The 13,640-nt window shown below is 42.5% G+C and overlaps 1 protein-coding gene across 5 annotated transcripts in view; it reads right to left on the minus strand.

Moving 5' to 3' along the window:
• Positions 1 to 13,640, minus strand: part of TSNAX (translin associated factor X) — a 278,657-nt gene that overhangs the window by 121,187 nt on the left and 143,830 nt on the right. For all 5 annotated transcript variants that reach the window (XR_008891422.1, XM_056566931.1, XM_056566929.1 and 2 more), the window contains exon 4: positions 1,660 to 1,790. Coding sequence is in view for 4 of the 5 variants with exons in the window: in XM_056566931.1 (XP_056422906.1) it covers positions 1,660 to 1,790 (131 nt within the window). In the remaining variant the exon portion in view is untranslated. The remainder of the gene's footprint in view (positions 1 to 1,659; positions 1,791 to 13,640) is intronic.

Raw genomic sequence — 13,640 nt, forward strand, 5'->3', positions numbered from 1 at the left:
GGGGATGTTTAGATAAATTAAATATTTTAATTGTATTGAGATTATTAGCATTTATTAGAGAGGAATCGTGATTTTCTTTAGTTTTTTCGCTTGTGATCTTTTGTGGGTCCCTCCTCTGCATCCTGTCTTGTTTTTCTTTCTTGACTTAGCGGAGCTGCCATCTGGACTGTCTCCCCTGGATAGAAATTTTGGGGCATGTAAGCAGTAAGGGCGGGGGGGGGGGGGGGGGGGGTGTTGCATTGGAAGGAAGTCCTAAAAAAGACACATTGTCACAGAAGGAACCTGGAAATGGTGGGGATTTGGATAGGGTGGCTGTAGTGTGTTCGGTCAAAGGAGTGAAGTATGGTTCAGGGGGAATGAGTGACTGGGTGTGTGTAGATGTGGTGGGGGAAATGGTCCCATGTAAAGGGATGAGAGAATCTTCAAAGGAGGTATTGCTAACCTCTATTGAATCAAATCTGCCTGTAGGGAGGGATGGTAAAGAAGGTTTCTGGTCAAAATATTGCAGCAGCTCTTCCGGTATATGTGGTGGTAGAGAAAGGGATTGTTATTCATGGAGTATCGTATGTGTATATGAATGTGGAATGGGATGAATATCTGCAGCTATAGTGATAGTACGGGTATTGGGCAGTTTATTCACAGGGGTAAATGAATTATTGTTGGGATGATGTGGTATACCAGGAGGGTTTGTATTGTCAGCAGAGGCATTGTAGGATGGACTGGTTCTGATCGAATTGGCATTATTAACAAAGGCATTATTAGATGAAGTGGTTCTGGTGGGATTAGCAATAGTGCCTTTATACGGAGTAGTGGTACTGGATACAGCAAGATGGTGTTTATTATTGTGTTTGGTAGTGGGAACTGAAATACATAGAGTTTTGGCAGAATGTGTACTGTGATGAATAGTAAAAGGAGGTTTCTGATAAGTTTTGGGGTGTGATGGCTTCTGAGGTCTGTATTCTTAATTATTGTTGATCTTTTTGTGGTTAGTGTTAATATTTTTATTATGATTGTGGGGAAGAAACAGCCAATAACTTATATCAGGGGGGAGAAATAGCCGATAACTGATACTGGAACATCGGTATAAGTTATTGGCAATCGGCCTCAAAGTTCACAGATTATCGATATCGGCCCTAAAAAATCAATATCGGTCAATCCCTAACACATACCAGCTGCTGCCACCCTCCCTGGGGTTCCCTCATTATCCAACATACCGTGAACAGGTATGTGATCAGCCCCTCCGAACCTATTTTTACATACTAAAAAATCTGATTTGACCACATGTCCTGATTTCACCACAGGTTTAACCTTATTACCCTGCACTAAACCAAATCAACAGGGTTATAATGCAGGCAAACCTGGAGGTATAACTCATCCTGATCAGTGGTCCAGTTTTGGAGATCAAGGCTAATATCCCCTGCACAATGGAGGCGGGAGCCAGTATATGTAGTTTCACTGCCTCCGTCCGCTACATTCTCATATGCCCAGGGTCTAGGAATATTTATGAGGTGGGTGGGCATTTTAGAACAGAAGATAAGAATTACAAATTCAGAATAAGTATTGTTTCACCTATCTGGCCATGACATCAGTTTGTGGGGGTAAATATTGTGACAGGGCCACTTTAACTTCAAATGCAAACATGTAAATTAATATACTTACCAATTGTAAAAGCTCGGTGATATTGATACATATCTTCATTTATTAACTCTCTTGCTAGGCGTTTTATTTTCTCCCGAATGTCATCTAATTTGCTTTTTGCTTCTTTTAGAACTTCATCTTTATTGGGTTTACTGTAATTGAGAGTTAAAAGGCAGATGTGTTTTAATTTCATGTAAGCCTATTTGTGCCAATTCCTTTTTGAACCACTGAAGAACATAGCCTACTTTAGCTTTGAAGACTATTTTTTTTTAGCAAAAACAGAAAATTAGATGAACAGCTCCAAAAATAACAAGTTAAATATGTGTACAGATCATACATACTAAGTATGCCTATGTCTACATCCTAATAATAACATCACCAGGACTATAGGACAGACAAAGGGACCTTTTAGAGGCAGATAGCTGCTTATTTTTTTTAGTGCTGATCGACAATGTACGAGGCGCAATTACATGGCCAAATTGTTGGGAATGAATGAATGCACAAATGATCTTTGAGAAAGGTTTAATGTTTTGGTCTGCTAATACTTTTAAATAAAATCAAAAGTATTAGGAGATCCTTATTTCAATATATTTTTTTATTTATTTTTTTATTCATGTTGCCTTTAATCTGACCTTATCAATGGTCATCACCAGACTTCATAACGTCATGTTATCTGAGAATCTGATGGCCGTCAGATCTGATACTATAAAGAGTTCTGACAAAGTATATTGGCCAGGGATGTCCTGCTTCCATAGGCCTTATAGCATATGTAATTATAGTAGGGGGTGTAGGTAGGTAATATATTGCAAAAAACCATAATCATGACACGTCCACCTTCTGGTAATGCTGAGTAGATTCTTCGCTCAGATTTATGACCTTTTGTATACTTATTTGCATTTTCAGTTTTTCCGCATGTCTAATTCCCTTCATTAAATTTATATGTTTGACACCCAAAAAAAAAAGTCAATATCTGTATCTTTTATTCCTGAGCTGCCCATAAACTTGTGAATCTGGGACTCATGATTTTCAGGGGATGAGGTCCACACAAGTTATTTCATAAGGGAGGCTGCATCAAGCGTTGTCCTGCAGCACCTAAACCACCTTAAGGACCGGGCAAATTTTCATTTGCACTTCTGATTTTCCTCACTGGTCCTTTAACAGCCATAACTCATTTTTTCATCTACACACCCATAAGAGGGTTAGTTTTATGGGACCAATTGTACTTTGTACTGACTTAATTTTTCTGTAACATATACTTCAAAACTAGAAAAAAAAAAATTTGTGAGGTGAAATTAGAATAAAAAATGTAATTTTGCACATTAGGAGTGGCGCTTTTTTTTTTTTTTTTACACAGTTCACCATGTGTGTCATCTTAATTCTTTAGGTCTGTACAATCACAAGTTTCACTCATATTTTAATACTTTTTTTGATCACCTTTATTTCATTTTCTGAGAAGTGATGTGATCAATGAAGCAGCTGGTCCCTGGTCGGCGATCGCCGCTATAGGTCCTTCAGTACAGACAGACCAGTAGCAGGTATCTGGTGGGGGTATCCTCCTTTCCCCTCTCCTCCGTCGCTTCACACGGTGAAACGATCAGTGATGAGGGGGGGCCCCGTCTGAGGCGGCCAACCGCCGCCTGGTTTCACCCTGTAGACGCTGCAGTCACTAAGACCACAATGTCTATTAGATTAACAGAGGGAGTGAGCTCCCTCTGTCACTAATCGGTGCTCTGAAAAGTGAAAGCAGAGTGCCGATGGTTGCCATGGCAACAGGAGATCAGTCTAAGGTAGAGACTGAGCTATCCTACGCCTGTCAGTATTGACAGACATAGGCCTAATTCAATGGAGTACAGAGGTGTAAATGTTTTTTATTAAAAAAAAACAACCACAGAATAGTTTTTTTTTATGTATACCACCTCATTAAAAATAACATAAAAAACAATCAGTGTCATATGTACCCCAGAATGGTACCAATGAAAGAGTCAACTTGTCTCCCACAAATATTTTTGCACCCAAAGGCCTCTGCAACTTTATATGATGACAACAAAATATCCTAAACTAAAAGGAGGCCCCAAAATCCACACAGCATGCCTTCATGTCTGAGGCCTGTGTGAGAAACACACAAAGGCCACATATGTGATATTTCTAAGTATGTCAGAATTCAGGGAAAAATCTTGAGTTTTATTTCTTTGTCATTGTGTTACAGAAAAAAAATGGATAAAAAAAAATCAGCAAAAAAATGAAATTTTAAAATTCCGCCTCCATTTTGCTTTCATTTCTGTTAAACGCCTAAAGGGTTAATAAACTTTTTTCATGTCATTCTAACTACTTTAACCCCTTAAAGGACAAAGCTCATTTTTCCCATAACCCCCTAAGGACTCAGGGTTTTTCCATTTTTGCACTTTCGTTTTTTCCTCCTTACCTTTTAAAAATCATAACCCTTTAAATTTTCCACCTAAAAATCCATATTATGGCTTTTTTTTGCGTCGCAAATTCTACTTTGCAGTGACATTAGTCATTTTACCCAAAAATGCACGGCGAAACGGAAAAAAAAATCATTGTGCAACAAAATCGAAGAAAAAATGCCATTTTGTAACTTTTGGGGGCTTCCGTTTCTACGCAGTGCATATTTCGGTAAAAATTACACCTTATTATTCTGTAGACAACAGTGCAAAGGTACTGCTCTATCCCCGTATCCTGGCTTCTGTGCTGCAGACCGGCAGGGTGGCGTTCCCTTCCACGTGCAAACAGTAGAAAACGGAAGATGTCCAGCACCAGGAAGGCAGGTAAAAACTTGTTTATTGAGGTACAAAAATAACAAACAGCATATTGCGGAGCGTAGAGCCTACGCGTTTCAGGCTAAAGAGCCCTTAGTCATGGCAAGACTAAGGGCTCTTTAGCCTGAAACGCGTAGGCTCTACGCTCCTCGATATGCTGTTTGTTATTTTTGTACCTCAACAAACAAGTTTTTACCTGCCTTCCTGGTGCTGGACATCTTCCGTTTATTATTCTGTAGGTCCATACGGTTAAAATGATACCCTACTTATATAGGTTTGATTTTGTCGCACTTCTGGAAAAAATCATAACTACATGCAGGAAAATTTATACGTTTAAAAATTTTATCTTCTGACCCCTATAACTTTTTTATTTTTCCACGTACAGGGCGGTATGAGGACTCATTTTTTGCGCCGTGATCTGAAGTTTTTATCGGTATGATTTTTGTTTTGATCGGACTTTTTGATCACTTTTTATTCATTTTTTAATGGTATAAAAAGTGACCAAAAATGCGCTTTTTTGACTTTTGAATTTTTTTGCGCGTACGCCATTGACCTTACGGTTTAATTAATGATATATTTTTATAGTTCGGACATTTACGCACGCGGCGATACCACATATGTTTATTTTTATTTTTTTTTACATTGTTTTATTTTTTTTATGGGAAAAGGTTTTATTAGGGAAGGGGTTAAATGACCTTTATTAACGCTTTTTTTTTACTTTTTTTTTGCAGTGTTATAGGTCCCATAGGGACCTATCACACTGCACACACTGATCTTTTACACAGATCACAGGCGTGTATTAACACGCCTGTGATCAGTGTTATCGGCGCTTGACTGCTCCTGCCTGGATCTCAGGCACGGAGCAGTCATTCGCCGATCGGACACCGAGGAGACAGGTAAGGGCCCTCCCAGTGTCCTGTCAGCTGTTCGGGATGCCGCGATTTCACCGCGGCGTTCCCGAACAGCCCGACTGAGCAGCCGGGTCACTTTCACTTTAGAAGCGGCGGCCAGCGATCGTCGATGTGTGGTATTAGCTGCGGGTCCCGGCCGTTGATGAGCGCCGGGACCGACCCGATATGATGCGTGATCGCGGCGCGATCCTGCTTCATATAGCAGGAGCCGGCGCAGGACTTAAATATACGTCCTGCGTCGTTAAGGGGTTAAAGGGGTATTCCAGGCAAAAACTTTTTTTTATATATCAACTGGCTCCGGAAAGTTAAACAGATTTGTATATTACTTCTATTAAAAAATCTTAATCCTTCCAATAGTTATTAGCTTCTGAAGTTTTCTGTCTAACTGCTCAATGATTATGTCACGTCACGGGAGCTGTGCATGATGGGAGAATATTCCTTGCATGATGGGAGAATATCCCCATAGGAGCTGGGCAGCTCCCGGGACGTGAGTCATCAGAAAGCAGTTAGACAGAAAACAGCAACTCAACTTCAGAAGCTAATAACTATTGGAAGGATTAAGATTTTTTTATAGAAGTAATATACAAATCTGTTTAACTTTCCAGAGCCAGCTGATATATTAAAAAAAAAAGTTTTTGCCTGGAATACCCCTTTAACCCCTTAACGACGCAGGACGTATATTTACGTCCTGCGCCGGCTCCCGCGATATGAAGCGGGATCACGCCGCAATCCCGCATCATATCGCGTGGGTCCCGGCGCTAATCAACGGCCGGGACCCGCGGCTAATACCACACATCGCCGATCGCGGCGATGTGCGGTATTAACCCTTTAGAAGCGGCGGTCAAAGCTGACCGCCGCTTCTAAAGTGAAACTGAAAGTATCCCGGCTGCTCAGTCGGGCTGTTCGGGACCGCCACGGTGAAATCGCGGCGTCCCGAACAGCTGATCGGACACCGGGAGGGCTCTTACCTGCCTCCTCGGTGTCCGATCGACGAATGACTGCTCCGTGCCTGAGATCCAGGCAGGAGCAGTCAAGCGCCGATAATGCTGATCACAGGCGTGTTAATACACGCCTGTGATCAGGATGAGAGATCAGTGTGTGCAGTGTTATAGGTCCCTATGGGACCTATAACACTGCAAAAAAAAAGTAAAAAAAAAGTGTTAATAAAGGTCATTTAACCCCTTCCCTAATAAAAGTTTGAATCACCCCCCTTTTCCCATAAGAAAAATAAAACAGTGTAAAAAAATAAATAAACATATGTGGTATCGCCGCGTGCGTAAATGTCCGAACTATAAAAAATATATCATTAATTAAGCCGTACGGTCAATGGAGTACGCGCAAAAAAATTCCAAAGTCCAAAAAAGCGTATTTTGGTCACTTTTTATAACATTAAAAAATGAATAAAAAGTGATCAAAAAGTCAGATCAAAACAAAAATCATACCAATAAAAACTTCAGATCACGGCGCAAAAAATGAGTCCTCATACCGCCCCGTACGTGGAAAAATAAAAAAGTTATAGGGGTCAGAAGATGACATTTTTAAACATATACATTTTCCTGCATGTAGTTATGATTTTTTCCAGAAGTACGACAAAATCAAACCTATATAAGTAGGATATCATTTTAACCGTATGGACCTACAGAATAATGATAAGGTGTAATTTTTACCAAAATATGCACTGCGTAGAAACGGAAGCCCCCAAAAGTTACAAAATGGCGTTTTTTTTTCGATTTTGTCGCACAATGATTTTTTTTTTCGTTTCGCCGTGCATTTTTGGGTAAAATGACTAATGTCACTGCAAAGTAGAATTGGCGACGCAAAAAATAAGCCATAATATGGATTTTTAGGTGGAAAATTAAAAGGGTTATGATTTTTAAAAGGTAAGGAGGAAAAATCGAAAGTGCAAAAACGGAAAAACCCTGAGTCCTTAAGGACACAGGGCGTATCCATACGTCCCCGTTATCGAGTCCTTAAGGACTCAGGGCGTATGGGTACGCCCTGCGTTCTTCGGCCCCTGCTGCTCGCCGGGCAGGGACCGGGATGCCTACTGATATCGTTCAGCAGGCATCCAGGCATATCGCCTTGGCGGGTTCTGAGGTCCCACCATATCGGTTTTCGCCGCAAATCGCCGGTCTGAATTGATTTGTAGCTATTCCAGGTCAATCAGGTCTCAGGTGACCTGGAAAAAAAGGGTGAATGGGGCTGTCTGAGGGATCAGGGAGCTGCATTTAGCCCCCCCCCCCCCCCCCCCCCATTTTTTTTGGGCCGCAGATTTTTATTTTTGTTCATATAACGGTGTGTGATTTCTAATCACACACCGTTATATATAGTATACACCCCCCCCACCACCGTAGAAAAAGGCGATGGCTCGCCAGGCATTTTCGGTAGCGGAGGCATACGCTTTTCTTGCCTCCGAATTTGTCAGTGAGGAAGATAAAGATCCAACATTCCTGTGTTCTTCATCGTCCTCCTCATCATCTAGTAGTGATGATGAGCCCCCTGCACGGTGGCGGAGACGCCGCCAGGCGAGGCCACGCACCCCCCATGAAAGTGCCCCAGTGGCTGGCACTAGTGCGAGTGGTGATGCCGCTCGTACTAGGAGTCCGACCCCCCAGGCGATTTTACCGGAGCCCCCTTCCGGTGAACCTGTCTGGAGGCCCCCAGAGGGTTATCAGCCACGGATTCCGCAGTTTGCTGACGACTCCGGAATCCGGATTGACACTAATCCGGATTGTCACTGAATTTGACTTTTGCAGTAATTTTTTCAGTGACAGCCTGGTCAATCATGGTGGAGCAGACGAATCTGTACGCCAGGCAGTTCATCGCCCACCCCCCTGATTCTTTTTTGGCCAGGTCCAATGAATGGTACGCCGTTCGTGCTGCACATGGGCCTGGTCAAAAAGCCAAGTGTCAGGCAGTACTGGAGCGGGGACGTCCTATACCAGACCCCGCTGTACAGTATGGCCATGGCACAGAAGCAGTTCAAGGCCATTCGGAAATGCCCGCATAATGCAGATAATGCGGCATGTCCACCCCGAAGTGATCCCACCTATGACCGGCTTTACAATGTGAGGCCGGTCATCGATCACTTTGGGGCCAAATTTTTGGAGGCCTATGTACAGCTTAGGGAGCTCTCTGTAGATGAGTCTCTCATCAGTTTTAAGGGGAGACTCATCTTCCGCCAGTATATTCCCTCAAAGCGGGCGCGATATGGCGTGAAGCTATATAAACTTTGTGAGAGTTCCTCCGGGTACACTCAGGTTCAGGGTGTATGAGGGACGAGATTCCCGTATTGAACCCCCAGATTGTTCCCCACTCTGGGTGTTAGCGGGAAAATCCTTTGGGACCTTATGTACCCATTGCTGGATAAGGGTTACCACGTGTATGTGGACAACTTTTATGCCAGCATCACTCTCTTCCCATCCCTTGCCGCCAGATCGACGTTCGCTTGTGGGACCGTACGGAAGAATCAGAGAGGCCTCCCTCTAAATTTTGTTCAGACACCTATGCCCAAGGGTGAGTCCCGTGCCCTTACCCATGAAAACCAGTTGCTGGTCAAGTATAAGGATAAGAGGGATGTCCTTATGCTGACCACTATTCATGGTAACGGCAGCTCACCTGTCCCTGTGCGAGGTACCACAACAACGGTCCTCAAGCCTGATTGTATTCTGGACTACAATCAGTATATGGGGGGAGTTGATCTTTCTGATCAAATCCTGAAGCCATATAACGCCATGTGGAAAACACGTGTATGGTACAAGAAAGTTGCGGTCTACTTGGTACAGGTTGCCATGTACAACTCTTTTGTACTGTACTACCAAATCAGGAATAACAATAGCTAAATTTTAAACGCGTTTCCCCGTAATTCAATGAAAGAACATACGGTTCATCAGGGGTATACAAGCAATTAAAGTGGTCACTTTAGGGCAAAAATGCACCTACACATAATAAGTACATATAGAACATATACATAGTAATGCACAGAAAAGGCTCGGCTCTGCTAGTTATCGATGAGAACTGCCGTGACGTGTTTTCAAACCTTCATTATTGTTCCAAAATATTCATGAACAAGTATGTCCCTTTAGATAGCCGACCTCACAGATATATAGAGGATAAACTCAAGACAATATGTTCTCCAGAGATGTCACTGTTGTAGTATAATTATACATGGATATGGGTAGAGCTATCCAGCTAAGAGCCAAAACTGGGGAACAGGACTATCATTAGTTGTACAAAAATGCCCGAGAAGCAAAAGACAATTCAAATACTCTATCACTCCTCCTTGGTTAAGAATTCCACCATCTAGGCCTTATATCCAAGAGTCAGAGATAATCCTTTAGCATAGACAGATAGCCGCAAACAGTCCCAACCAGCTGCACTCTAGGGGCACTCTCCTCCACAACAGGTCCCACTTATCCTAGCGACCACCAATGCACATGACCACCGCTCCTGATGATGAGACCACATCCCTCATCATCAGGAGCGGTGGTCATGTGCATTGGTGGTCGCTAGGATAAGTGGGACCTGTTGTGGAGGAGAGTGCCCCTAGAGTGCAGCTGGTTGGGACTGTTTGCGGCTATCTGTCTATGCTAAAGGATTATCTCTGACTCTTGGATATAAGGCCTAGATGGTGGAATTCTTAACCAAGGAGGAGTGATAGAGTATTTGAATTGTCTTTTGCTTCTCGGGCATTTTTGTACAACTAATGATAGTCCTGTTCCCCAGTTTTGGCTCTTAGCTGGATAGCTCTACCCATATCCATGTATAATTATACTACAACAGTGACATCTCTGGAGAACATATTGTCTTGAGTTTATCCTCTATATATCTGTGAGGTCGGCTATCTAAAGGGACATACTTGTTCATGAATATTTTGGAACAATAATGAAGGTTTGAAAACACGTCACGGCAGTTCTCATCGATAACTAGCAGAGCCGAGCCTTTTCTGTGCATTACTATGTATATGTTCTATATGTACTTATTATGTGTAAGTGCATTTTTGTCCTAAAGCGACCACTTTAATTGCTTGTATATCCCTGATGAACCGTATGTTCTTTCATTGAATTAGGGGGAAACGCGTCGGGTGAGGCATGTATTACGGGGGATTGTCCCTATTACTATTGCACTTTGTGAATTAATTGATATCTACTGTTTTTATGGGGATTTGTGTACGTTATTCTGTAACAGAATTTTTTGTAATAAAAGGTTTAAAATTTAGCTATTGTTATTTCTGATTTGGTAGTCTAGAGCTAGCTAATATTTATCTATATATCAGTGATTGTTGTCTTTTGTACTGTACCAGAACGCTGGCAACCAGGGATGTGGAGTCGGAGTCAGAGTCGAGGAGTCTGAGTCGGGCGAAATATTGGGTACCTGGAGTCGGAGTCGGCAAACAATGCACCGACTCCGACTCCTACTAAATTTAGATTGGAATTAAAAAAAATAAAATAAAAAGCAAGTTTAAATGTCCCAATTCACAAAAAGTTATAATTAATGAATTCTCTACTGTAAGAAAAAAGATCAATGCATGAAGTGCCTCATGTAACCGCAAAACGAACACGTTAAGTGACCGTGAAGAAGCATGCTTTTCATGTGCTTCACTATATGACACACAACGCACAATTAGGAGCGGCAATACTTATCATAGTGTTGTGTTCTGCTGTTACAGGGAACCCATGGGTAACCTAGCCTCTCACTGATAAGGGATTAAGTAAATATGTTTTTTGCAGGACTAGAGAAACTTGTATAAGTGAAGGGAATGGAGGGTCAATAGTTCAAGACTGAAACTGTAAACCATTGGAAAAACTGCTGCCATTCAGCTAAGGCTATAAAAACTTGTAAACTCGATTGTTAGCTTAAAGGGGTACTCCGCCCCTAGACATCTTATCCCCTATCCAAAGGATAGGGGATAAGATGTCAGATCGCCAGGGTCCCGCTGCTGGGGACCCCCGGGATCGCCGCTGTGGCACCGCGCTATCATTACTGCACAGAGCGAGTTCGCTCTTTGTGTAATGACGGGCGATACAGGGGCCGGAGCATCGTTACATCATGGCTCCGCCCCTCATGATGTCACGGCCCGCCCCCTCAATACAAGTCTAGGGAAGGGGCGTGGGGTCATCACGCCCCCTGCCATAGACTTGCATTAAGGGTGCGGGCCGTGATGTCACAAGGGGCGGAGCCATGACGTCACGCTGCTCCGTCCCCTGTATCGCCCATCATTACGTACAGAGTGAACTCTCTCCGAGTAGTAATGAAAGCGCGGTTCCGCAGCGGCGATCCCGGGGGTCCCCAGCAGCGGGACCCGTGATCTGATATCTTATGCCCTATCCTTTGGATAGGGGATGAGATGTCTAGGGGCGGAGTACCCCTTTAAACATGACTGTGGGATTCTACTAGGGAAATCATGTTTTATAATAAATGCCCCTTTCTGGATCCTCCCACTGCCCTATCTTCAGCAGCAGATCAGCACACAAACTGTTCAATACAGTAGACTGTTGGCTTCCCAACCAGTAGTCCTGTAGTAACGACATGTATGTTACCTTTCTTTCCTTCAAGGAATGTATAAAATACATTCGCATATTAATACAGAGGAGTCGGAGTCGGAAGTACAGAAAACTCCGGAGTCGGAACATTTATCTATCGACTCCACAGCCCTGCTGGCAACACAGGGAGATACCTTCAGTTCCAAGAAGAAGTCCTAAAGGTCCTGATCTTTGCTGACCGGGAAAAAGCAGGCCGGACTTCCCAAGGAACTGAAGTTATAGGTGCCAGGATCGTCCCAGGCCAACACTTTCCAGATGAAATCCCCCTGGAAAGAAGGGATGATCCCAGAAAAAAAGCAGTGTGTGTAACAGGAGGGGGATTCGGAAGGACAAAACCTATCAATGTGACACGTGCCCTGGTCATCCGGGCATCTGCATTAAAAACTGCTTCAGGGAGTATCACACTTCCATGCGGTACTAAATTTTCCCTTTTTATTTTAATTTTCCATAATTTGACCCCAATGTACCAAGTCCAGAGTACATTCCAAATTTTAACCCCATAAAACCATTAAATTGCCCAAAAAACTCATAAAAAAAATATCAATTATGTAAAAATATCAATCATTTGCCATCATTTTTTATGTCTTTTGTCTCTTTTTCATTTCTTGTTTAGATGAACCTGTTCCTCGAACCCTCCACACCCTCCAAATGGGAACACCACACTCCATTATATTTTCCCCATAGGTAAGTATTAAATCGGCTAAAACCATATTTTTTAATACATATATCATGCTCAAAGGATCTCTATTTTATTATTTAGGCATTATTAAATGGTATTAGGATTAGGTAGTCATTATGATTTTTAAGATTACAGGGCACTTAATTTTTAGATCTAGCAGAGCCTGTACTAGATTGATATAGGGACAACCTGCTTCATAAATCGTTCATATCCTTTTTCTGCTCACGACTCGACATCTGCTCTTGTGTAGACTAGTATTAAATTTGTGAAAAATTGATATAGATATAATATGTTGATTGAATGATAGGCAGGCAGTTTTAGAGGAAGGCGGAAAAAGTAAACCCTTCATTAAGTCCAAATGGACTGAGGGTTTTTAGCCCATGTAGCCTCCTCTCAATTTTTTGTCTAGATTTCCTCCTCTCGGTCTCAGACGGGGTTTAAGAAAACCCCAAAACTTTAGATTTGACATATCTCCCCTATGTACCTCACGGATGTGTCTAGCTAGAGGGGTATCAACACCCGTTCTAATTGTACTAAGGTGTTTGGAAATTCTCCTTCTCAGCTGTTGTGTAGTCTTCCCTACGTACATCTTAGGGCATCCGCATTCCACTATATAAACTACTCCGGTCGTCTGACAGATGATAAATTCTCTTATTTCATATTTATGTCCATCTGTGACGTTAACAAATTCCTTTTTTTTTGGCATGAATTTGCAGAAGTTGCATCCTCCACATGGATAAGATCCTTTTACTTTTGATTTTAACCACATTGTTTCCGTTTTCTCTTCTTTATAGTGACTGTGTTCCAGACACTCTCTCACATTTCTGCCTCTGCGATAGGTCACACTTGGACCCGCGGTAAGTACCTCCTTAAGGTCATTATCCTCTAAGAGGATCGGCCAGTATTTTTTGAGAATCTCTAAGACCTGCTTGTTACTTTGATCGAAGGTTCCTATACATCTCACTATTCGTGATTGTTCATCAATTCTTTTTGGTCTCAATAGATCCACCCTTGGGGTGTCTGTAGCTCTCGCAAAAGCACGATGCAGGATCTTTTTGGGGTAGCCCCTGGCTATAAATTGATGGTAAAGGAG

The sequence above is a fragment of the Hyla sarda genome, chromosome 3 (genome assembly GCF_029499605.1).
Source record: "Hyla sarda isolate aHylSar1 chromosome 3, aHylSar1.hap1, whole genome shotgun sequence".
NCBI classification, from domain to species: Eukaryota; Metazoa; Chordata; class Amphibia; order Anura; family Hylidae; genus Hyla; species Hyla sarda.